Below are 26,308 nucleotides of genomic sequence, written 5' to 3'. Positions count from 1 at the left end.
TAGTCAAAAATACATTCTCTCTATATTGAACTACAACTCTTTATAAGAATCATCTGCATATGCGATAAATTCTAGTGATGTGCCAACCTATCGGGTTTGTGGACAGTGTGTCTAGTTACATAGCATGGAAGTTTAGAAATTTTCCCAAGCGTCAAGCACATAGTATTTGCTCTGTAGTATGAACAACAATTAAGACAATTTATTTTCATTTTTCATTTTTTAAGAGTTATATTAGAAAAAAAAAAGGGGGATTAGAGACCCCCATTATACAAGGATCGACAGAATTTGAGAGAATAAAACCATCACCCCAAAACATTGAATCCACAAATTTTTTATAAGATTACAAGTATCCTTTAATAATTGCCTCCCACCTACAAAAAATGTTAACAAAAAAAAGTTCAATTCCTTTTGGATGGAGACTCAATGAACCAAAGATGGTTTTTCTTTGTAATCATCGAAATCTAAGGACCCAAAACAGAGCTTTGCATTCAAGATAGAGAACTTGGTTGGTGAGGCATGATGACTTTGAGGGCAAAAGATACTATCATATTCAAATTAGCATGATGACTTTGAGGGCAAAAGATGGTTGGTGAGGCATAAAATGGAACTTGGTTGGGTAGTTCATGTGTACCCTCCTGAGTTAGTGGGTTCAACCCAACAAACAGATTTTCCAATAGGGTAGTAGTGCCTTAGGTTGACATATCCATTCTATCCATTGTGTGCGAGCCAGCCACGTCCGCTCCTCCAACCTGAATTTGGGTCAAGTACTACCTTCCCAACCCAAATGCACTCCCAACCAATCATTAGGCTGGACCAATAGGTTTTAGGTTGGGCCCAATCTAAGTTATACCCTTAAATTCACCTCTTTCTAAACATGTCTTGTGAATTCTCAACCTATTTATTGCAAGCTCTAGTCCCATGCTTCTTATTCATATTGATATCCATCTGAACTAATAGTGAGACAACAATTTCTTGTATTCCTCACTTGTCAACAATAAGTAAGACAATAATCTCTAGGCTTCAAAAAATTAGCAACTTAAAGAACTTCGATTGTAACTTTTCAAAGTAATATGAGGTGACGGAGATAAAAAATGAGAGATTTTTTAATTCCATAAAGTGGTAGCTTGTGTGAAGCAAAGCAAATAATGGTGTAAACATCTAGGAAGGGTCCTAAGGATTTTCCTTCTTTTGTTTTAATGATAAGATGATATTATTGAGACCTTAAAACATCTCATATATTTTAAATAAAGAAACTATTAATAATAATAGTAAAGATGCAACTTAACAAAATCACTTGTCAACTGTTACGGAAATACATGCAATCAAAGACATGTTAACAATGAATGAACCTATATAATACTTTGAGACATTGTCACAAGCAGATTGAAAGGCCAAAGTCTGTCACTAGTCCTTAAATCACTCAAATTTCAAAACAACACAACTATTTATCACCCAGCAACTCATAGGGCTGCAAAATCTTCCCTTTACACAACCATCTATATTATAACACACAGCATGGGCAACATTCACAAGCAGCAACTTTTGATCCCTACTTTCTCTCTCTCTCTTAACTCCATAAGTCACCCTTAATCCCAAGGAGTTGATTATAAAAATTTGAACTATAGATACTGCATCATGTAGTCCTACATGACTGAACACACTAAGGACCATACTACTGAAATCAATGAAATAAGCATCATGGCGGAAGGACTTTTACCTTTCCTCATTCAAAATCAAGGCTACTGCACCTCATCTTTAGGTGTATCATCCTTGTCTCCAGCTCTGTCTCGACTTTCCTCCACTAATAAACCTCATCAAGGTCAAATGAGTCCAGATATGTTGTGTAGCGCTAGATGTTGCATGTAAAACATTTGAGATCTCATCTGGCAAGGGTTGCACATTCTGCAAAAATGACATATGAACTTAATTAGCCGCATTACTCTCTGGTTGAATGGAGATTTAGAAAAGGGTATGAACCTTCTTTTCATCATCTCGGTGGATTTTTGTACCTTAGGTACGGTTGGGAAGAGGTCCACTAACATAAGGTGGATTTTTACACCGTCACCGATCAACAAGCAAACATAAATATATAAAAATGACTTAAATATATAAGCAAACATGATTAGATTAGATTGATTGGTTGGATGGAGTGGATCCTATAGTACTTTTTGAATCTTGATTCTTTCCTATCTTTTTTTGAACAAACCCACATGTAGATTCTTCAAATACTTTAGGCAAAGTTGCAAACAAGGATATTTTTTTTATTTTTCAACCCCCAAATGTGTAAACAGATTCATGTTTTCTAAAACACAAAACATGAATACTTATAAAGTCAATCACACCTAAAGAATTCTCCACCAAGAATCACAACCCAGAACCATCTATAAGGATTCATAAAAGGAAGTGATGACTCACGGGGGTCAATTTGATATCCGAATGTGGACATAAAATACACCGAAATGCAAAGTCGATCTGTGAGAGTCACAGCCCCTGCACAGGTCTATTAGAAAACAAAAAAATCAAGTTACAATTATTTATTTACAATAGAAATACCAAATAAAATTTTTCGACAAATTAAAAAATCAAATAAATCATTTGCATCAGATATCCCCAAAAACCAACTTTTTGGTCATCAAGCAATTGCAATATATGGGTTTAATGACTAAAAAAATCAGCTCTGCTAACTTCGACTAACTAAAAAGATTGAAACAATTTATAACAAATTTACAAACAGCAGCAGCCTTACATGCACAGATGTTGTTCCCACTTCTATTGCCATTTTGCTTGCCACCTTGCAGCCATCAACTACCAAACAGGGCATAATTCAAAATAAAGAATATAGAATATGAAATAAATTTATTTCACAATATGGATAATTTAAAAAAAATAAAAGATGTTTTAAAATGAGTCCAAATACATAGTGATGGCTAAACAATGAATTTGAGTAATTTTTTTTTTAAGGATTTAAGTTCTGAAAATAGATACCAATAGATTAGAATAGTTTCATTAAGAAAATTTATCAAACAACTATTGTGCAATAACAAATCACAGCCAAAGCCAAAATTAGATAATGGGATAGTGAAAGAGGGAAGCAAGGAGAAAAAACGATGAGAAACAAAAAAAGAAGAAGAGGGAATTGGGGTTGCTTGCTTACCTGCCAATATTTGAAGGAGAGTAGAGATTGAGAAGAGGCAAACTCTTTTTCTAAAGCAAAAAGCCACCCAAAATAGATCACACTCGTAGAGAAGACAACCAAATTTGATAGAGTAGCCATTGAGACCCAATAAGCTCGTCTCAAGGATGAACAGGCAGACCTGGTCTTGGACAGAGATCCGGGAAAAAGAGAAAGTGCTGCGACTGAAGGAAGAGATCTGCAATAAGTGCCGTCAAGAGCTAAAATGGATTTCCTGATGAGTGCAAATTTTTTTTACGCAAGAGAAAGATAGAGAGAGAGTTTACAGATGTTGTAAACCAAATTGTCGAAGTAGATCGCACAAACAGATGAGAGAAAATGAGACAGAGTGAAAGAGACGAAGGAAAATAAGAGGGGAGAGGGAGAAGGAACGGGGATTTTCGCGGACTTTTGGAAAAATGAAAATTTTTTTCGCTATTATGTATATGAATCAGCGCGAAAAAAAATTGAGTGCAAATTTTTTCTGCACAGGTCCTATAGCGGCGGATAAAACTATCCGCTGCAACAAATAAACTATATTGAGTCCGAAATTTCTTTATGTGTAGGTCCTATAGTGGCGAAAAAAATTATCCGCTGCAATAAATATACTATATTTTATATTTTAAAAAGTTGATTTTATTTATGTGTGGGTTCTATAGCGACGGATAAAGTTATTCGCTACAACAAATATGCTATATTTTATATTTAAAAAATTATTTGTGTGGGTCCTATAACGACGGATAAATTATCCGCTGTAACAAATATGCTGTATTTTATATTTAAAAAAATTGGGGGCAAAATTTATTTATGTGCGAGTCCTATAGTGGCGGATAAAATTATCCACTGCTATATTTAATTTAAAAAAAAAATAGATAAAGAGAACTCACTTAAAAATTTTGATATTTGTAGTGACAGATACAATAATCCGCTGTTATATTCAATGTTAAAAAAAGTAGATAAAGAGAACTCACTAAATCAAAAAAAAAATTTGATTTTTTTAGTGGCGGATACAATAATCCGCTGCTATATTCAATTTTTTAAAAAAATAGATAAAGAAATTTTGATTTTTTTTAGTGGCGAATACATTAATCCGCTGCTATATTCAATTTAAAAAAATTGAAAAATTTTGATTTTTTTTAGTGGCGGATCTTCTAATCCGCTGCTATATTCAATTAAAAAAAATTAATAAAAACAATTCACTAAACCAATTTTTTATATATAAAAATAATGATTTTGTTGTGGCGGATATATTTTTTCGCTGCTATATGGCCTAAATAAGCAAATGGTGAACTATTTGGTATGCGCGGTGTCCCTATAGCGGCGGATAAAATTATCCGCTGCAAAAAAATGTATCTATAGAGACGGATAAAATTATCTGCTACAGCAAATATATCTATAGAGGCGGATAAAATTATTTGCTGTTATAAACCGCCGCTGTATATCAAAAATGTTGTAGTGATCTTTAATCAAGTAATTCCAAACAACGATGTGACTTAGTTACATTGAGAAACAACATAAGATCCATTGGGATAAAACAAAATGTATTTGAAGTAGATGGATTAAGTTAAAAACATGTATTGGTGTGGGTTACGATACTGTTAACAATAAGGTATTGGCGAACGATGAATGGTGGAATTATTGGTTGGAGGTAATTTTCGATTAAATTATCAAATAGGAATATCATGTTTACCTATTCAAATTTATAAACATAAGCTTATTTATTTGTAGAAAAATAAAACTGACGCACAATGACGTTATGATGAACTAGAAGATGTTGAAGAGTTCGACATATTATTTGGAGGGACCTATGCAACTAGAAAATATGTTGCAAGCTCTTCTAATTGCGGTGTATGTCCATCCACTATGTCATCTAGAGTTTCAGGACGATAATGATGATAATGATCATGCATTTGTTCAAAAAACTCAATCACCAAAGTCTCAACTATTAGGTTCCTAGCCACCTATCGATATTTCTCCTGACATTGATGTTGATGGTTTCTCTACATTTATTGCACCATTGCGTAGGAAATCTAAAGCTGACCTAAATTTCCAACACCATTTTAAATGATAAAAAAGATGACGAATACAATTATATTGGGACAATAGATTGAACATTTGATTGAAGTAGTTTCATCGAGGACGAGTACGAGTAGTCCAACACCCCCATCAATACCTACACCACCTGGTAGCATTCATGAGTATTGATTTGTTTGATGTAACAACATAAATCATCCCTAATAGTGATCATTATTGGCTTGCACTGAAATTATTCAGTATAAAGAAATAGTACAAGTAAATTTGGTGCATATTACGAACAAATGAACTTCGTGTTAGGTGGTTAGATGGCGATATGGAGGTTATTCGAGTTCGAGTTCTAAATAGTATTTATATGTGATTTCAATATGTTTGTTAATTATCATCTTTCATTGATGGTTATGACTATATGCCACCCCTATGATGGTATGTTATTGACAATGCATGTTTATTTATTTTTAATATTTTCCTTAAATTAGGTAATATACCCATTATATGGTGCATATTATTAACAATGCCTGTTATATGGTAAATGTTAAACATGTCTATTTTGTTATCTATATTATTTGAATGTTATAGTCTTAAATGAATAATTTGTAGTTGTGTACTTGTACAGACTTATAGATTTTAATATGATATTTTCACCAATGATGGTATGTCTACCCAAGATGATATGTCTAGTAACGAGGAAATACATGACGTGAATATCGTAGATGATGATCTAACATTAAATATTTTGGTAACATGTGTCATTGTTACAATATGTTTGACACCTTTATCTATAGGGCACCACATAAGAGTTCTTGTTATACTAGAATATATTATGTGCGTGACATCATTGATGGATAAGTAATACATGCAATGATTTATTTAGGATGAAATGCCATATTTCCTTAAATTTATGTGACATATTAGAAGGGAGGGAGTTTGATAAAAGATGAAAAGAAGATCTCAATCTAATAATAAGTTGCAATGTTTGTTTATACCATAGGTCATAATGAAAAATATAGGGTATTGAAAGCTAGTTTTAAGTATTCATTGGATACTATTAACAAATATTTTCATGTAATTCTTAGAGGCTTAATTGAAATTTTAAATTTTTTTATCATTCCTCCTAATCTCAACGAAGTCTTAGTGTATATACAAATGAATGAAAGATATTAGCCATATTTCAAAGTATATTCTCAAAGATTTCCTTCATTTATCATTATTTGTAATAATATCAAATAAAGTTATTTATATTTGAAATATATATATATATAATATATATATATATATATATATATATATATATATATATATATATAAGGAATATGTTGGTATGATCGATAAGATATATATTAATGCACATATCCTGTTCGTGCATTAGAATAGATTTCGAGGACACAAAGGTATAACACAAAATGTTATAACCACTTTTTTTTTTATATGACATTTACACATGTAACTGGATGAGAAGGATCAACTAATAATTATCACATGTTCTTCGACACTATTGCGAAGCCATCGTTACAATTTTCACATCCTCATCCAGCTTAATTTTTTTTAAGTTAAGATAAAATACAATATTAAAAATATCATTCTTAATAGGTTGTCTTCTTTTTTCAAGGCAAATATTATTTGATCGACTTTGGATATCCATTGATGGAAGGCTACCTTACACCTTACTAGGATACAACATATCATTTACAAGATTTTAAAAGACCAAAAAAGATAAATAATTATTTAACTATATACATTCTTTACTAAGGAATGTTATTGAATGATGTTTTGAAGTTTTAAAGTTTTGAAGGTAAAATAGAAAATTTTGAAGCAAATGTCTCGTTACAAATTTCAAATACAACAAGATATTACAATAGCTTGCAAGACATTCTATAATTTCATAAGGAAGCATACAATTACAAATGAAGAATTCTTACGTTTTGATGATGAATAAATTGTGAAAGATGAAGGGAATGCACCTGAACATAATAATAATCACGAGCCTGTAGATCGTTGATCTCGTGATACTATGGAAAGAACAAGGAGTGGAATAACTAATGCGTTATATGCTACCTATGATAGATCTTAAGAATTTTGATCTATTTTGAATTTATTTTTAATGAAAATTATATTTCTATTTTTGTATGACATTGCAACACTTTTTATTTGATAAAATGTGGTGTGTTTATAGTATTTACGCATGACCTGAAGAAGGAGAAGAATATTAGATATGCATTGATCTAAAATGTGGTGTGTTTGTAATATTTATGCTTTGATATTAATTATAGTGTTAGTAGTAACATTTCTCTTTCAACGATGATGAAGTAGAATGGTTTAAAATATTTTGATTTCCGTACAATATGTGTTTATTTGAATGTTAATATGTATGGGATGTTATGTGAATCTTGACTTGTGTATTATGCATGTATTTTCTTTATTATTGTGTTAATAGTAGCATTCTCCTTCAATGATGATAAAGTATAATGGTTTAAAACATGTTAATGTATGTATTATGTGTTTGTTTGAATGTTAATGTTTATGAGATGTTATGTGGATGTTGGATTGTATATAGGATGTTAGATTGTGTATTATGCAAGTATTTTCTTTATCAGAAAAATTTCATATGTCCATTTTAAGAGGAGATGCTGTTGAAATTTCGATAGAATTATAAACTTTATAAATTTATTTAAATTGAAAATAATTATTTTTATAATTTTTTAATATAAATTTATTTTATATATATATATATATATATTTAATGTAATTATATATTTATTAATTTATTTTGATTATTTTTAGTGCATTTTATGTGCATTATCAACATTAAAGGTATTTTGGTCATTTTACCAGGATCCAACTATAAAAAAACTGTCAAATGAACATCAATTTCTGGCTTATGTACTTTTGTAACGAACAAACTTCTATTGGATGTGACTTTTCAGGCTCTGTGCTTCTATGTTTTTCAAAAGTCAACTTCTGGAATTGGAGCTGGCTTCTATAAAGAACAGACCAAGTTAGAACTCTTTCTGATTTTATTGGTTCAAAGCATGAAAAAAATAAGGAGCAAATCATTTGTAGTATGATTCTCTAATAGCGTTTTGTAGCTCTTATCAACATTTGAAGGTGTGTCGTGCCTTCAAGTTGGTTGCATCCAATCGTTTAAATTTAGGAGTTCAGTGACCATCCATTTTCAAACACTTGATTAAAGTCATAAAAAAAAATTTATAATTTTTTTTAGATTTAATCTAAAACATGAATCCAAGAGGACTGTGTTGTTATTTTCTTTCAATGTAATGTTCTATAAAATGTAGAACAAAAGCTACATGAGAAACGAGCTACAGAAGATCGGCTCCCAAAAAATAAGTTGGGATACTGCCCAACTTATAGGATGGGACATTTGAAAATCCTATGAGATATACAAGATGGACTAAAATCAAAATCACTTTATTACTTTATTTATATTTTGTTTGGGCTGAGAGAAAAGAAACCCATTAGGAGAAGAGAAGAAAAACTCAATTTCTCTCCACAATGTTTGGATTGATAAGAGAGAAATTGGGACAACTTTGAAATTTGAAAATGACTTAAAAGAGATCTAGGGGTAGAATTGAAATTATAAAATGTTTTAACAGGGTTTCTCTTGATTTCTCTCCAAATTTCTCCACTTTTGGAGAGAGAAAAAACTCATAGTACTTTTCTTCTCTTCTCTCCCTACTTAACAATCCAAACAAGAGAAATGGAGAGAAACTCATTTAGTTTATCTTCTCTTCTTTCTATTTCTCTAAATCTAAACATAACGTTATTGCTTTTAATCTTCTTTTAACCTTCTACCAAGTGCTATTTTATGTAACCTTTACATTTCTAACAATATTGTTGTGGCCCCTGATTACTCGTACTCACCATAATTACAACATGCAAGAGTCCAAAATAGAAGATCCAGTGTCATTAAATTTTATAATCTTCAATCGTTTCAATATTTGTGCTTTATCAAAAATTGAAATGACACCCATATATTCAAAAAATGAATCTTGCAGATGAGATCAAAGTCAAGGGGTATCTCATAAATTTGAAAACAAGATATCTCATTCTCAAATCTTGGGGGATAATATAGACAAATACATAGAAAAAGAAGAATAAATGTGAATAGAATAAGAAGCAGAGGGGGAGAAAGGAGGCGAGTATCAATTTCAGCATTAATCCGACAATTCAAGTACATCTCTTTTTTATAGATCTCTCACTTTTGGATCTCATTGACTAAATTAGATTGAAACAATGAATATTTGGATATTCGATTTTTTAATTGTTTCGTATTGTTACATTGAAAAATTGATAAGTATTAGCCCATACATTCTGATGTGATCTAATATTTTAAACCATGGGCATCATGGACATATAAATCTTGTATTTATAGATTCCTACGTGTGGCACATCTCTTTTTCTTTTTTCTTTTTTACCATGGGAAGTTTTGTTAGATTGCCGTTTTCATAGTTCCTCTCGTGTGAAAGGGCTGTTAACATCAATACTATCAGAAGGGGAGCATATTTCTATTGCGAAACGAGGAACTAAAGATACCTATCAGCTTCCCCTTGCTTTAAACAAACCACTTGCCAAAACCTTTAGGTAGAGAATAGTTTTCTTTCAAGTCTTTTTTGTCTTTTTAGTGTTTTATCCCAATATATATCCCCTGTGTCTATTCACACCCCTTTTCTATTAAAGTGAATGGTAGCAACTCTAGATAAACCCCATAGACTTGACTGGAGGTTACATGGGTACAAATGCTAGTGCTTATAACCAAAAACTAAGGTTACATGGATTGGAGGATCATGTAAAATCAAACCCAAATCCTCATTTGGGCCATGTGGACTGTCACGTTAACCCAAATGACCCCTTAGCCCCTATAGGATTTATGGTTTAGATTAGGTTTACATACAAAATAAAAATGTAAAACAATGCCACTAAATTCCCAAATTTATAAAGCATTGAACATAAGTGAAAAAAATGTCTTTTTAATTTTTTGGAGTTTGTATAATTTTGTGATCTTCATCCATGTGACACCTGATATATTTTTTGGAATTATAATAAGAAAATGTCAACTCACTACCATAAAGCCCCCACATTCCCGAACTCCAAGAGGCAGGGAAGGAAGCATGAGCTCATATAGGGTAAGAGTCAGACTGACCAAGCCTAGACTAACATAAGAATAACCAAGGATCTAGAATCGGAATGTAAACCCAGTAATTGGCTTTAGGGTTTTAGTTGATGAGCAATCCTCTAAGGAGTTAGAAAAGATGCCGACCTCTTGAATGTGTGATACACAAATTGAAGTAATTAGTTTTACAGTGTGGCTCACACAATAAGAGAAATGGTAAACATAACAAATTTTCCAAGCAAGGCTTGAATTCCTTGAAAGTAAAAGCAAGGAGTTGACTATAAACAAACGAGCGTTGATAAACAACCAGCTAGTATTGGGTGTGAAATTACCGACTTTGACCATGTCTAGTCCTAGAGGGGGGGGGGGGGTGAATAGAACAATTTAAAATTCTTTTCAAATTAAACTAAGGAAACAATGAGTTTGTCTAAATGCATTCCTAAGTTGATTCTCCGAGTCCCAAAATCACTCAATGTCTTGATGTGCAATTATTGAATTTTAACACTTAAATTCATCATATGTAATTCATGTCAACATTCATTATTTCAAGAATAAGTTCATAGAGGCATTTGCACAAACACAATACACAGTTTTATAGTGATTCAGCAATGTACTTACTTCCACTTGCAAAATTCATTATTTTGGAATTTAGTGATCACTATCAATGAGATTAATGGTTCACCTCTAATCATTTACATATGATTTTTATATCTAGGCCAAATTCTAAAATCCTTAAGATCGAGAGAAACACATCATCTCGAAATTGTGAGTTTTATCCCTTGAAAAATCACGAATCTCTACTCTTGTCAAGATTCCTTGATTCTAACGAGCGCTTGATTTTTGAGAGCCGAACCAAGTAACCTCTTACAAAGATTTTGAAATGAAAACAAAATAACAAGGATGTACTTAATTATAAGACATATGCCAATCAATTTTTGAGGTCTTTGAGTCCTTGAGTCTATGAGACCTTTTCGATGGTCAGATGTTCCAATCACATCTTCAAGTTTTTAGGCTTTTCGTGCTTCATTCCTTCCTTCAACTTCAACTCCTTGCTCCAATAAATGTGAAGTAAAATCTAGAAGAGAGGCATAGAGGAGGTTGAGGGTGGTCTCAACTAAATCTAGGCTCTCAAGGGTGTTGAGGATGCTCCAAGGTGTGTGGGGGAGTTGGGAGCTCAAGTTCTCAAGAATGATCAAGCCCAAGTAAAGCCAATGCTTCTCAATGTATAGAAAATGAGAGGGCAATGACTCTATTTTCAGTGGCACAGAAAAACAGTTCGGTGGAATCGAAAATTGCAATGATTACATTTTTTTTACCATTGGACACTTTCAATGGCATCGAACTGACACCCTCTCTATTAATACAAATTTGTTGTTTTTCGATAGCACCAAAAATATTGTTCCCATAACTATAAAATATCATTTTTTAAGCATTTTATGTTCTTGAAAATTCTGATGATTGATCGGGTTGGGCAAATACATGATTTTACTAATATTAATCGACCTAAAGATCATTTTGTGAAGGGGCATAGTCTAAGTGGTCTTCTTACCTTTTTAGTCTTGAGCACCCCATATGGAACGTTTTGTTAAAGTGTCAATGTCTTCACTTGTCTTCTAGTAAAGCAAAAACGACATACACCAAAATCTTAGGATTGACAAAAACAAGGTACTAATAGACTGTAATGGTTAGGGCCCCCCTCCTAAAAGGGAAAGGTCTTGGGTTCAAGCCCCATCGTTGGCCACTTAGAAAGATTTATCCCTTCTTGCTTGGTATGTGTGATTGGCGGGGTATTCCATGAACTTAGGGGATTTGAGCGAGATATGGTGCTCTAAGAAGCCAATTGCTTCACCCCTGCTAGTTAGGCTTACTATGAGTCCGAACACCCCCTTCATAAAAAATAAAAAATGAATAAAGAAAACAAAAACAAGTGCCAACAAGCGATAAAACTAATGGAAAAGACAACAGGGCAAATTTTCTTATATTTAAAGCTAAAAACAAACCTTCAAGTTGAGCTAAAAGGTTTCCTCCAGTTGAGTTAGTTGTTTTAGCTTTTTCGGTTCAAGGAAGAAAGTTATGTATATTCACAAAGCATTCATGTTAGGATCACATTGTGTCGGATCTTGTTAATATTTAAAAGTATTTAGAATGTGAACATATTGATAAGGAGAGAAGTTAACATCCTAATGCTTAATTTTATTTATTTTTTGCTAGGCAAGCAAAGTGGTTAGTAGTTACCATGAAAGTTGGTTTAATAGGATTTGAATCTAGATCGTGGGATCAACACTCCACGTGCCTTTACTAACTTAGCTAGGTTTGGCACCTTCATCCTAAGGCTTGAATGTTACATTATTAACCTCTAAAACTACTTTTTTTTTCCATAAATTTAAAAAAATAATAACTCTATGTTGTACTTGATTTTATGATTCCATTTTTTTTATATTAAAAAAAAATCATTTTACAATCACAATGAATTTTTCCTCTTCTGTCCATTTTAAATACTGCTACTCTATTGTCTTTCCTCTTTTCTTATCCCTCCCATCAATAATAGTCCTCCTTTTTATTACCGTTCCTCTTCTATCCTCTTAACCCTAAAAGGATGCCCATCTTGAATTGCTAGTAAGCACATGCAAACTCTAGTATGTTTATAAGGCAACATGACGTGACTAAACATAAATGATCATTAATCTCTAGCAAAATCAAGTTTTCAACTAGGACTGTCAATAGATAGTAATCAAATTAAATATGCCTATATTCGGATTCAAATCCCAAAAAAACATCGATATATGAATCTTGTTAGATACCCTAAGCCAAGAATTGAATTCGAATCCAATTAACTTATCGGATTTATGATAATATCCTATTCAAATAAAGTTCAGATTGAAAGCATGCCCCTTGAGCTATCTTTTGTGTGATCTAAATGCCCTTAAGACTTCAACCTAGGTAGAGCCGCTTGTGTGAAACCCGAACTGAACCTAAAAATTCGGTTCGGGTAAACCCCAATGTACTCCCCCAATTATCTTCTTCAACCCCCCCCACCCCCCCCCCCCCCCCCCCAATTAGGATGAGGAAATCAAGATGTTGAGGATGAGATTAAGATTATAGATTTTTGGGAGGAAAACTGAGGATCTTGGCTAGAAATTGTGAGGCTGAGGTAATTTAGGAAATTTTCTTTTAATCGTCCACAATAAACCAAAATGTAGAGGGACATGCCTTCTAAAAAGAAAAGTTGGACGTTTCCTGTAGAGGCGTTCCAAGACAAAATAAACCAAGAGTCCGGATTCTATGCACCCAGGGTGGAGGAATGAAACCCTCCTCCCCCCTCAATATATGACACGTTAACCATATTTCAAGGAAATTTTAAAAGATGTTTTAGGATTTGTTTCCTATAAAAAAAAAAAAAGAGTAGCGTTCAATAGCCAACAATTTGGCAAATATTTTGGCAAACACATTTTTCAAAACATGGGTTAGAGGTCTTGGAATGGACTGATTTTTGGTGAGGATGATCTATATGGTGAGGAGATCATCATCACCAAAAATCAGTCCATTCCAAAACTTTTAACCTCATAAAAAATGGTTTACAAAAAATGGACGGTTCACGATTTTTCAACTTGTAAAATGGGGTTAGAAGTTTTGGAATGAGCTGATTTTTGGTGATGATGATCTCCTCACCGTAGAGATCATCCTCACCAAAAATCAGCCCATTCCAAGACCTCTAACCCATGTTTTGAAAAAGTGTTTGCCAAAATGTTTGCCACGGATAGAGACCCAAAAAAAAATACGACTAACGTGGCAGGTATTGAGACGTGGGAGGAGGGTTTTACTCCTCCACCTAAAAGTAGAGTAGGTTGTGATTGATTAGCATTTAGCCTTGAATTACTCTCTCTCTCTCTCTCTCTCTCTCTCTCTCTCTCAATATGTTAATTAGAGATGGGTTGAGAAGAGATCAATCTCCACTTTTCTCACCTTGTTACAGAGTGTGAAAGAGAGATATTGCCATCAATCTCCACTGTTTTATCATATGTAACTAAGTAGGATAAAGAGAAACCTTTCTTAACCATATAGAGAGAGATGGAGAGATTTGGGTGATTGGGTTTGGATGATAAGATAGGAGAAGTAATTGTGAGAGAAATCTTGCCTAACCAGAGAGAGAGAGAGAGAGAGAGAGATTTGAGTGATTGGGTTTGTGTAATAAAGTAGGAGCCTAAGAGATAAATCTTGCCTAACTTACCACACACACACACACACACAGACATATGGGTGATTGTGTTTGGATTATAAAATAGGAGAAACAAAGGGAGTAGAGGAAAATGGATTTTTGGCCAGAGTTCCAAGCAAGCAGTTGGGCAGAGAATTTGTAGCTGGTGGGTGTGGTGGAATGGCGGGTATTCTCTCGAGTTACCCGCTCGACACCCTCCGTATCCATCTCCAACAACCTTCCAACACTAGCTCTGCTTTTGGCCTTCTTCACAGTATCGTCTCTTCTGAAGAACCTTCAGCTCTCTACAGAGGCATGGCTGCACCTTTGGCCTATATCACTTTCCAGGTATCTTTCACACACACTCCTACACCCTTTTTAAATACTTTTATTTATTTATTTTATTTTAAATAATTCTTAATCTTTCGTCTCCATCACCTTTTCTCAGCAAAAGCAACCTCAACAAAAAGTAAATAATAAAATAATAATAATAATAATAAATAAAAAATAAAATCCAGAGAGCTGCTATTGACACCTCAACTCTTACTTATTACACCACAATTTCTTAAATTATTTATCACCCCACCCCAATTAAAGATTAAAACACACTCTTCAGAGTTCAAACATTGTAACGGTTTGGCTCAAATTATAATCTCAACATTATAAACAATCGTTCAAAAAATTTCAGTAGTTTATAATTATAATTAGGCTCATAATATCTTAAACACAAAAAATAGAAATCCAAGGAGAAAAAAACCTAAAGAGCTTTTATTGGCACCCCAACTTTTACTTATTCTCAATCAGTCACTCATTTACTTTATTTTTAATTGGGGTGCAATAAGTAAAAGTTGGGATACCAATATCAACTCTCTATATTTAATATCATAGTTTGTAGATTTTAAGTGAGTTTATAATGTTGTAACCTTGTGCAATTATTTGGTGATTTACATTGAAATTAGTGAGGCATTAGTAAAAGTTGGTGTGGCAATAGCAGCTCTCTTAAAGTCAATCCCCAGAGTTTTAAGTTGACATACTTCTATTGCAGTTTAGGTGATATTCTTGTTCTGAAACAGAGTAATCATATTTCCGAGTAGTTATACCTTACTAACGATTCTGCCTCTAGTTCATATTTCCGAGTAGTTATACCTTACTAACAATTCTGCCTCTAGTTCAGAATGCCATGGTCTTTCAGGTGTACGCAGTCCTCTCACGCTCTTTCGATTCATTAATCGGAATTAATGACCCTCCTTCCTTCAAAAGTGTCATACTTGGAGGAGTAGGAACGGGCGCCCTACAGAGCCTGATTATCAGCCCTGTCGAACTTCTTAAGATACGCCTTCAATTACAAAGAAGTAGAAACCAACAACACAACCCAAATGATAAGGAAGGACCATTAAGCGTGGCCAAGGACATACTTAGAAGGGAAGGAGTTAGGGGTTTATACAGAGGTCTAACCATCACAGTGATCCGAGACGCACCGTCCTTCGGTGTCTACTTCTGGACTTATGAGTATGCGCGAGAGCAGCTCCACCCAGGCTGCCGAAAGAGTGGCCAAGAGAAACTGACAACAATGTTGGCTGCAGGAGGGACGGCAGGAGTTGCTAGCTGGGTTTCCTGTTATCCCTTAGATGTGGTGAAGTCCAGACTCCAGGCCCAATTGGAATCTCGGTTGGATCAACTCCAACCCAAATATCGAGGCATCCTTGATTGTTTTTGCAAGAGTATAGTGGAAGAAGGCTATGGTGTGTTGTGGAGGGGACTGGGGATTGCTGTTGTCCGGGCTTTTGTGGTTAATGGGGCTATCTTTGCTGCCTATGAGATAAGTCTCCCATGCTTATTCGATAAAAACCACCTTGAAACCAACCAAACAGAAAAAACCAGATTGTAGAAGATATTGTTGTTTGATTCTCAAAGAAAATGTATATGATTCTGCCAAACATTTAACACATAGTTCATGCAAATTTTTATTATTTGCCTCCTGATTCAATCTCAAGTAAGAAGTTTATTAATTAAATAAAGGAAAGCGGGCGATAGATCTCTTTTTGTTTAAGGAGAACAACCAAAGGGACTAAATAAGAGTTACATACCGAATCCCCTCTGACAAAAAATCACCAAAAAATAAACCAATAAAACAAGAAATCAACGATGTTGATTATGATCTCATGCTGTGGCGGCTCCTTCCCTTTATATATTCTAAAATTTCTTTCCTTATTACCCAACAAACGAAAAAAGAACACAGTATCCTTTCTTTACGCCTTAGAGATTCGATTCTTAAATTCTGGAGGGTGAAGACACAATGGAATTTAGGAAAAAACACAGCACAACTTACACGTAATATAAAGAGAAAGTAAGCCCAAATTCTTGTTAAGTAAGATGAACTTAACAGACTTATTTGTCAAAATCTTTCCACCTTTTCTATCATTCTCAAACTAAAGCAAACCAGGTAATTGTGAATATCAGTGTTTTTTTAGTATTTTAGAAACACCACCTATTAAATGGGTGATATTAGGCTTACCCCCTTGTAAAATGCAAAATTAGGTTTACCCTCCCTTAACTATAAGTCGAGGTTGTTTTTTCTTGATAATTTAGCAGTGAAATTTTAAATTTTTTTTCTAAATTTTGATATAGTAATTTAAACATTTTGAAAAAAATAAATCAAAATTTTGCCTATAATCAAGAAAACGCAACCTTGACTTACAATTAAGAGGGTAAACCTAATATTGCATTTTGCAAGGAGGTAAACTTAATATCACCAATTTAACAGGAGGGTCTTTCTAAAATACCCTTTTTTATAGGTGCTTTTATAGGCACCCTAATTGTTATCATGGGCAACCCACACCATAGGCAAACTTTTTTGTCTTATATGAGTTAAAAGTATGAAAATGAGTTGATTTTTGGTGAGGATGGTCTCTATGGTGAGGAGAGACTCTCATCAAAAATCAGCCCAATTCAAAGCTTCTTATCCCATCAAAACAAGTTAAAGAATCGTAAATCGTCTATTCTTTTTTTTTATGTAAACCACTATTGATGGGGTTAGAAGTTTCGGATGGGCTGATTTTTTGTGAGGATAATCTCCTCACCAAATATCCTCACAAAAAATCAGCCCATTTTGAAGCTTTTAACCCATTTAAGACAACAAAAAAAAAAAATATTTAATTCTATGGTGTGGGTTGCCCTTGTAATAATTGTGAATATCAGTGTAGTGTTCAAAAGATTGAGAACAAAAATTTTAGAACTAAAATTAGACAACAACATCCAAGAACTCAACAAGAACTCAAATCAGGAACATCCTTTGAATTACTTTATCAAGACGTACAGACAGACCCATTTCTTAACAAAGAACAGAAAACATTCAGAAAAAAAGTACAGAAGGAATTTAACAGACCTTGAGATCAATTAAGTCCGGCCATTACATCTGCCAAGACATGAGGATCATTGTAATTCACCACAGATCGAACAATTGCTTGAACACGCTTGTAAGGATCCAAACAATCAAATATTTCAGAACCAATGAACACCCCATCACATCCCAATTGCATCATCAAAGCTGCATCAGCAGGAGTAGCAATCCCTCCGGATGCAAAATGCACCACAGGAAGCCTACCCATTTTCTTGGTCTGCAAAACAAGATCATAAGGAGCGGAAATCTTCTTTGAAAACGCGAAAACCTCGTCGTCATCCATATTCGAAAGAACCCTAATATCACCCATCAAAGATCTCAAATTTCCAACAGTTTCCACAATATTTCCATTACCTGACACATCTCCTTCAGTCCTAATCAAAGCTGCCCCTTCTCTCACTCTTCTCAACGCTTCTCCAAGTCCTCTACACCCACAAATGAACGAAACCCTAAAATTATGCTTATTAATGTGGTGTTCTTCGTCTGCTGGTGCAATAACCTCGCTTTCATCGACGTAATCGACACCAATTGATTCAAGAATCTGGGCTTCAACGAAATGCCCAATTCTGGCTTTCGCCATTACAGGAATTCGAACAACTTGTTTAATTTCTTTAATAAGAGATGGATCCGCCATGCGAGAGATAATTCTTCCTCGTTGTTGTTGTGGTGTGCAATCTGAGATTACTACAGCGCAAGCTCCAGATTCTTCAGCGATCTTGGCTTGTTCTAAGTTTACGACTTCGATTATTGCTCCGCCTCTGAGCATTTGAGCTAATCCAACCTTGACAGAGAATGGGGCTGTATTGTTCTTGTTGTCAGTAATAGCGGTGTTGTTGTAAATGGTGACGATACCTTCGTCTGCCATTGTTTCTTGCTTGCACACCAAGTGTTTGGAAATTGTTGGAGATGAGATGAGTTGAGGGGATTTAGTAATCGAATTGAGAAGTTTGTGAGAATTGAGAGTGAGCTTGGATCAGTTTTTATTGTTGGAAGAAACCTTGATATGAAGAGGATGGTAGAATGGTCTCAGAAGAAAGTACTAGAAGATACTATGGAAGGTAGGAATGGTCGGTGGGGAACCTTAAAGTAGACTGTAGAAGCTTCTACTAGGCCGGTGTTTATCAGTCAAATTCAGTTCCAGTCTTTGAATTCTCAAGCACTCTGTCAAAGGTTTTGAAAGAGAACTGCTATTGCCTATTGACACCCTATTTTACTTATTACACTCTAATTTCTTAAATTATTTATCACACTACAATTAGGATTAAAACACAATCTTCAAACTATGGGTGTCAATGGGTCGGTTCTTGTTTGTCTCCTATGATTATTAGAATCATAGCGACTATATTTTATTGGTTATGATTTTTTCTAGTTCTGATTTCAATTTTAAAATAAGTGAAATTGAATTTAAAACTGTCAAAAATCACGAGTACCTGTCAATTCCAATTCTCAAGAACCAAATGAGAAAAATTATTTCAAAATCATTATAAAAAAAATTCCTTCTAAAACATATTATTTGTAAAGTATCAACTTAATAATAATTTCTTCTACTAAAAAGATGATTTAATGATTTTTTATTTTCAAAAAATAAAATTTATCTCCTTTACAAGTAATAAATTAAAAAAAAAAGACTAATTTTAAGTTTAAATATTTAGTTTATATGAGATTTGAAGAACTTTATATTATATATGTTAATTTTGAAATATAGGATAATCTTCAATCATTTATAATGTAAAAAGAAATGAAAAAATAAATCGGTTTTAGGTACTTGCGAGTACCTATCGGATAGAACCTAATGGTTCCGGTTCCTAACAGTTCAATTCCATATTAGGCTCGACTCTAATCGATTACAGTTTCGGTTCGGTTCCGGGTAAATGGGTACCCATTGACACCTCTACTTCAAACATTACAAAGGTTTGGCTTAACCATTCAAATTAAAATCTCAACATTACATAACATTATAACACATGTTCAAATACTTCCAGTAGTGGTTTACAATTATGATTAGACTAATATAAAATCCTAAACCCAAAAATAGAAATGTACCAAAAAATAAAAGGGATTTTTCCAAAAAAACATGTGCAACTTATGTTCTAATTCTGATTTTGGTACATTGTTCATTTTTATTCCCAAAACATGCATTTCGAGTGAATTCGCTGATATATCTATGAAATCGTAGATATTAAAAGTGACGAACTCATGAATTCGTAGGCTATAAAAATGATGAATGCATGTTTTGGGAATTAAAATGAACAATGTACCTAACTCAGAATTTCGTCATATTCGTATGAAATGGAGATTTATACAGAAAAAAATAACAAGAGATTTCTATTGGCACTCCATCTTTTAAATATTCTCAACTCTTCTCTTATTTTCTTTCTTTTTAATTGGGGTGTAACAAGTAAAAGTTGGGGTGTCAATAGCCAATAGCAACTCTATTTTTAAAATTTGATTAGGTTTTGATTTGACATGGACAATTGTTAAGGACTCTCCTCTCCCTACTAAAAAGTAGGACTGTCAATGGATTGAGTTTGAATCAAACTAGGGTTGATTTTGATGCCAATTTGATAAGGGTCAAATCGGATCTGGACTTGATTCGATAAGTATCGGATTGGACTTTAATCAATCTCAATATTAGGATCTAGACCTTATCCTATAACAATGGGATCGGGTCTGGATTGGGATTCTTTAACTCAAAATGTCATCAACATCTACTTCCCAAAAATCCTATCTTGATTTTTCCTCCCCAAATCGACCATCTTCAAACTCTTCAACATCTTTGGTAAATTAATTTCAATTGGTTAAATCTTATCTTCAATTCATTATTTTCAACTTCACATTAATCATTCGTAGAAAACTTTAGATTTTTCTATTAAAAATTCCATAATTTTCTATTTCCCCTTAAAATTTGACAATTTCAATAGATAGAATCTTAAGGTTGAAGAAAACTTGTTTTGTGAAGAAAAATCAAGCATCTTAAAACTTAGAGGTTGAAGACTAGGGCATTGGCATCTCAAATATTCATCAAAATGTACAAGTGTAGGTCTAAATCACACCAAAAAAATTGAGTTCTTTTGGCATCCCAACTTTTACTTATTGCCCCACATTAAAAAAGAAAAATAAAAATAAAAACAAAAAACTAGTGTTTTGGATATCCTCGTTGTCTCCATTTTGGTGAATATTTGAGATACTCTTATATATTAAAAATGATGACTTGGCTCCCATGAACTCAATCTAATTTGATATAATAATTGAGAGTGACCTAAATACCGTCACCTTCAACCGATAGCCAAAAATCCTTATTTTCTCTCTTCAAATCTGGTCGTATTCAACTTTCAAATTTCAAGGAATGATATGGTTTTTGAAGAGTAACAAAAAATTTGGTAGAAAAATCTAGGGTATACTTAAAAGAGTTGAGGAAAAGTTTAAAACAATGGATTAAATAGATTACAAGGAATTTGCCATAATAATTAAGGTTTGAAGCTGACATATTTGGGAAGAAAAATTGAGGGTTTTTGGCTAGAGGTTGAAGATGAGGACATTTAAGTCATTTACAATTGGTATATGAGAGAAACTGAGGTCAAAGGGGGCATCTCATTAGTTTGGTAATATAGCGGTAAAGCAATTACAATATTATCAATTGTCTACATTTTGCCTTCTATAAGAAATTCCCGCCCTTGATTGTTGTTGTTGCATTTAGTTTAGATATTAGAATTTGACGGTACCTACAGCACGGGCATCGTCTTTGGGGTTAAAGGGGTAAAAGAGAAAATATAGTAAAGTTAAAGGGGTATTATTGAAAAAATGGGTAAAAGAGGAAATATAGTAAAATTAGAGGGATATTATTGAAGGGGGGAGGAGGAAAATGACAATAAATTTGAAGAGGGTAAAGAAGAAATGCTATAAAGTGGGATAGTATGGACCCCGTTTCATATTAGGTTTCTAGGTGGAATGGGGCCTTCATACCCCCGCAAAATTGTAATCGAAGTGGAATCTACCTTTGTGTTTTATTATATAGATTTTACATATATTAATTTTTTTTTCATATAATATCAAATCAAATTTTATTTGGATTTGATATGATCAAATATCCCATAGTGACTCCAACCTGATCCAAATGTGATCCATTGACATTATTAGGAGCCCAGCTTGGATTGACGAGGTCCAACTGCATTGGAGGAAAAAACTTTGAACCAACTAGTCGGAGTCAAAGAATTGAAGGAATTGGCCATTTTACATGACACATGGCCTCTCCACATTTTGGAGAATATTTGAGATACTTCAATGTTTTTAACTGATTACTGGCCTCTTGACTTGAATCTTCTCTTATAAAAAAATGAAAAATGACCTAAAAGCCCTTGATTTTTCTTTTCCAAACCAGAGTCATCTACAACCTCTTGGATATGACGATGATGTTTTGAGGTACATTTATACGAGCAATGAATTACCACGTCATTATGTTATAAAAATCACCATTAATTTTATATTGTTTCCTTTGTTACCCATCTAAATATGTTTTTATTCTCAAATGTTGCCTTAGAATTTTAAACTCCCTATTGAACTCAAATACATGGTACATTTGGTTGTTGGGAAAATCAGTTTGAAGATTAATTTTCTAAAAAAACGTGCTGGTGGTGCTTTATTTTATTTGTGGTACATTGGGGATTGCACTTTTTTTTTGTAAGGGATTTTTTATAATTTAAAATAAGTAAACCGATGTTGAAGATTACATATATTTTTATAATTTTAGAAAACTAACTATCATAGTTATAAGGTGGTGGCATTGTAATTTTATTTGTTGTGATGAAAATGACATTGACAATGGCAAGGTTAAATGTAAAAGTGGGGCATTTAAATTTTGGTATCAATAAACAATCCATTCTCTCATTATGATAGTAAAGATTTACCCCAAAAATTGATTTTCTTGGAAAATGTAATTTGCTTACTATCACTGCAAAATCAATTTTCTAACTCACTGGGAAATAGTTTTCTTGATTGACGTGAATGTTCAAGTTTGACTCTCTACCATAAAATGGTGACAAACTCTTCATCGAAATTAAGATTTCTTATACAATCAATCGATTTTCTCACAGTTTTTTATATTTTTTATGTACTTAGGGTATGTTTGGTAACACTTCTGAAGTCTGAAAATCTAGTTTCTATTTTCTGAAATCTGAAATTTGGTTATGAAAAAGTTGTTTGTTTGTTATTTTTAAAAGCTTCTGGTTACAAACAAAATTTTAAAACATTATGGTCATTTTGACAATAATACCTTTTTGTAATTTTAATAAATTGTTAACCGAAAAACATAACATGCTATACATAATGAAATCATCCACACATTTAATTTCGATTTTTAATAAATCAAACACCCCAAAAGTATTGTTTCAAATTGAATTCATACATGAGAAATTATATTCCAACAAGGTAATGCTCAAATAATAAAAAATCATGCATTTTCTAGTTGATTTGCAATTTGGTCACGTAAGGTAATCATATCAGCTTGTGTTTGCTGTAAGAATATTTTATTATAACATGGTGGATCTTTTGGCGATTCAGAGTCTAATAAAATATTACTCTCTTCGTCGACATCAACTTTATATTGTCGAAACAATTTATCATGGAGATAAACACAACGTAAGAAGTTGTGTATTACCATACATGCAATAACAATGTCTCGTTGGGTGTGATAATGATATGAAGGCATTTTATTTAAAATCAAGAATTTTTTTTCATACACCAAAGGGCCTCTTAATGACATTCCTTAATCAAGTGTGTGCATGGTTAAATTTCTCTTTTCTACCCATTGTATGTGTTCATCAATATATTCTTAACCAATACCGTGTGTTGCGATATTAAATCATAAAATCCCTAGTGTGTATATGTAGCATTACACAAATAATAAATATCTACAACAAATATAAAAAAATATGTAAAAATTATGCTATTGATTGTAAGATTAATTTGAAAATTGTTGGATGGATTACGTAATGTCTCATTTAACACCCTCGAGTCATGTGCAATTCCTTCCCATCCAACTATCACATATATGAACTTCATATCGAAATCACACATCGCCATGATATTTTGTAAACATTTTCCCTGTCTCATTCTTTTGAATGAGATTTGTTGATCAAGTGGAATGTATGCATCAATTAGTGTGCCATCCAATGTATCGACAACACCTTAAATGACCATTCTCTCATATGTACATGAGATCAAATTTCTCTCATTAGCTTTTTAAATGCTAGGGGACTATTATCTCTCATGCAAACGGTATCATTGCATCTAATACTTTATGAAAATACCTACTTACGATTTCTCCAGAATGTTGGAATTGATATTTTACTAATTAATTTTAACAATTATGACATATTGTCATCAAGAACATTGTCATTTTCTCTTTTACGTCTATATACCTACTATCACTTAGCTACTTTTTATGTAAAAAATGTTCACATAATTGTATGAAAACACTTTTCTCCTTCATAAAGATCTCGTATATTTGTGTCGAAGATCCTTTCAAAAGTTTCCGCACATATGCCTTGCTAGAAAATGATGAGGTACACAACCTTTGTCGAACATTCATACAATTTTTTAGTTTAAGTATAAAAAGTAATGTTACCAGTCTCACTAACATCTATTGTTGTGGCGTTAATGAAAAATTATAAAAGTTAGTACTAATTAAAGTTATAAAAAGGGATTCTTCAAACATGCAATTCCTAAAGTAAGTTATAACATGTCTATTTGATTAAATAATAATATAATAATTTCAATTAAACAATCAAAATTTTCATAGTATCATCCTGTAGACACCCCATTTTCGTACTCACCTAATTAATCAACTTGTCAACCCGATTGCAACGGTTCCCAATGATAGATGAATATTCCAATGTTTATTATTTGTTACTAGATATGTTTCAGAAATTCAGATGAAGTATTTTAAATACTTAAAACTTTAGAAACCACGTTACTCTAGGAAAATATGACTCAAAATCTAGAACTCATTATTCTTGGGACAAAAAGAAGTTTTATGAAAAAAATCATTAAAAATGATCAAATTACCAAAATACCCCTGACATCAAAACATCCTTAGGGCCTACATTACGATTAGAAAAATCCTTTCGAATACATAAAATAATAAATTAAAATCAAATAAATTATTTCGTCAATTTTTACCAAATTATAAAAATGCCCCTTATATGGTCCACAATTATTTCACGCCAAAAATCCATAAGTGACAAAAAATGATATCCTCATTGAATTCCTTACGAAAAATTAATTTTAAAACATCCCAAAATGTCGAAAAATAACCTCTGAACCCAGAAGTCCTCTTTAAGGGCAAAATGGTAATTTTTCAACCCTAAAAATTTAAAATTTTGAAATTAATAATTAAAACATTAATTAAAAAGTGAAATCTTAATAAATTGATTTAAAAATTAAACTAATTAATTAAGCCCACGGGCCAAATTTTAAGGGGTGGCCCACATAATATTTATTAAAAGTCTGGAGTCCTAAACAATTAAAAATATAATTAGGGGGTTTCTTCAAAAAACTTAAAAATATTCATTGTACGTAAGAATTAAAATCCTAATTAAATAACTTAATCTTATCTTGAAAAAACCTAGTCAAATTGAAAATTTTTTAAAAAACTTTATAAAAAGGAGCCTCCACAACCTAAACTCGCAGGTTAAGAAAAATCCTAGGAAAGAGAGGTCAAAAACTCTCCCCAACCTTCTCAAAATCCTAAATCTGAAGCACTAAGTCCCTATCTAATACTCAAACCCCATTTTTTGCTAAAAATACTCATAAATACTCAAAAAACATCCAAAAACCCTGGAAATACCCAAAAAATAAAAAAAATACTCAAATCTAGGAGGAGAATACCTCATCTTGGAGATCGAAACTGGATTTAGTGACAGAGACAAAAACAGAAAAACTCATACTAGGAACGCTCTTCGCTAGTTTTAAGAGAATCGATCGTCGCAATCATCCAGGTAAGTTAGGTTTTTTATTTTATTTTATTTTTTTAGGTTATGTTTAGCAATGTAAGTTTTTTGGAAAAAGTAGACACCGACATTTGTCGGACGGGATTGGTGCCTTACACATTCCAATTCTGTAACGTAATCCCCAGACCTATAGTTTCTTTTTCGTAGATCAATGTTGTTTATCTGTTTAGCATTTTTGAAATAAAGTCCATTGTTAGCATTTTCTTCATTAATCTATTCTTCGATGACATTAATAAGTCTCTCCAAGTTTTTCTCAATGTTGTTACCACAATTCAAATTCCTACGCCTTTTCTTCATCGGATCTTGTCATGTGTTCTTTTTAAGTAGGATGGTATCGATGTCATTATTCATTCCTAGGGTATTAAGAGTGCCT

At 32.8% G+C, this 26,308-nt stretch overlaps 1 protein-coding gene and 1 pseudogene across 5 annotated transcripts; one reads left to right on the top strand and one right to left on the bottom strand.

The window, feature by feature from the left end:
* Positions 1 to 14,641: 14,641 nt before the first annotated feature.
* On the top strand, positions 14,642 to 16,475 carry LOC147388804 (mitochondrial arginine transporter BAC2-like; annotated as a pseudogene). Its single transcript, XR_015170699.1, has 2 exons — positions 14,642 to 14,877; positions 15,704 to 16,475. The product of XR_015170699.1 is annotated as a mitochondrial arginine transporter BAC2-like (transcript).
* On the bottom strand, positions 15,544 to 19,068 carry LOC147388803 (pyridoxal 5'-phosphate synthase-like subunit PDX1.2). Of its 4 annotated transcripts, none has more exons than XR_015170701.1 (3): positions 17,915 to 19,067; positions 15,676 to 16,381; positions 15,544 to 15,629 (listed from the first exon to the last, which is right to left on the bottom strand). XR_015170701.1 is itself a non-coding variant. In XM_086418828.1 (2 exons), exon 1 carries the CDS (start codon positions 18,792 to 18,794, stop codon positions 17,922 to 17,924), a length of 873 nt encoding a protein of 290 aa, XP_086274954.1. In that variant the 5' UTR covers positions 18,795 to 19,068; the 3' UTR covers positions 15,544 to 16,458; positions 17,915 to 17,921. The 4 variants fall into 4 exon arrangements, 2 of the variants coding, with proteins under 2 accessions (XP_086274954.1, XP_086274953.1); XR_015170700.1 differs by having other exon boundaries at positions 15,544 to 15,865; positions 15,985 to 16,381; XM_086418828.1 differs by having other exon boundaries at positions 15,544 to 16,458; positions 17,915 to 19,068.
* Between the last annotated feature and the right edge of the window lie 7,240 nt (positions 19,069 to 26,308).

The sequence above is a fragment of the Akebia trifoliata genome, chromosome 12 (assembly GCF_017979445.1).
Source record: "Akebia trifoliata isolate Shusen 1 chromosome 12, ASM1797944v1, whole genome shotgun sequence".
NCBI lineage: Eukaryota > Viridiplantae > Streptophyta > Magnoliopsida > Ranunculales > Lardizabalaceae > Akebia > Akebia trifoliata.
The sequence above is the reverse complement of the archived record's forward strand: the minus strand, read 5'-3'. Positions and strand labels throughout refer to the sequence as shown.

Excerpts from the sequence above, each read along its gene's own strand:
- LOC147388803 (XM_086418828.1), bottom strand. The coding sequence starts at position 18,794 with ATGGCAGACGAAGGTATCGTCACCATTTACAACAACACCGCTATTACT.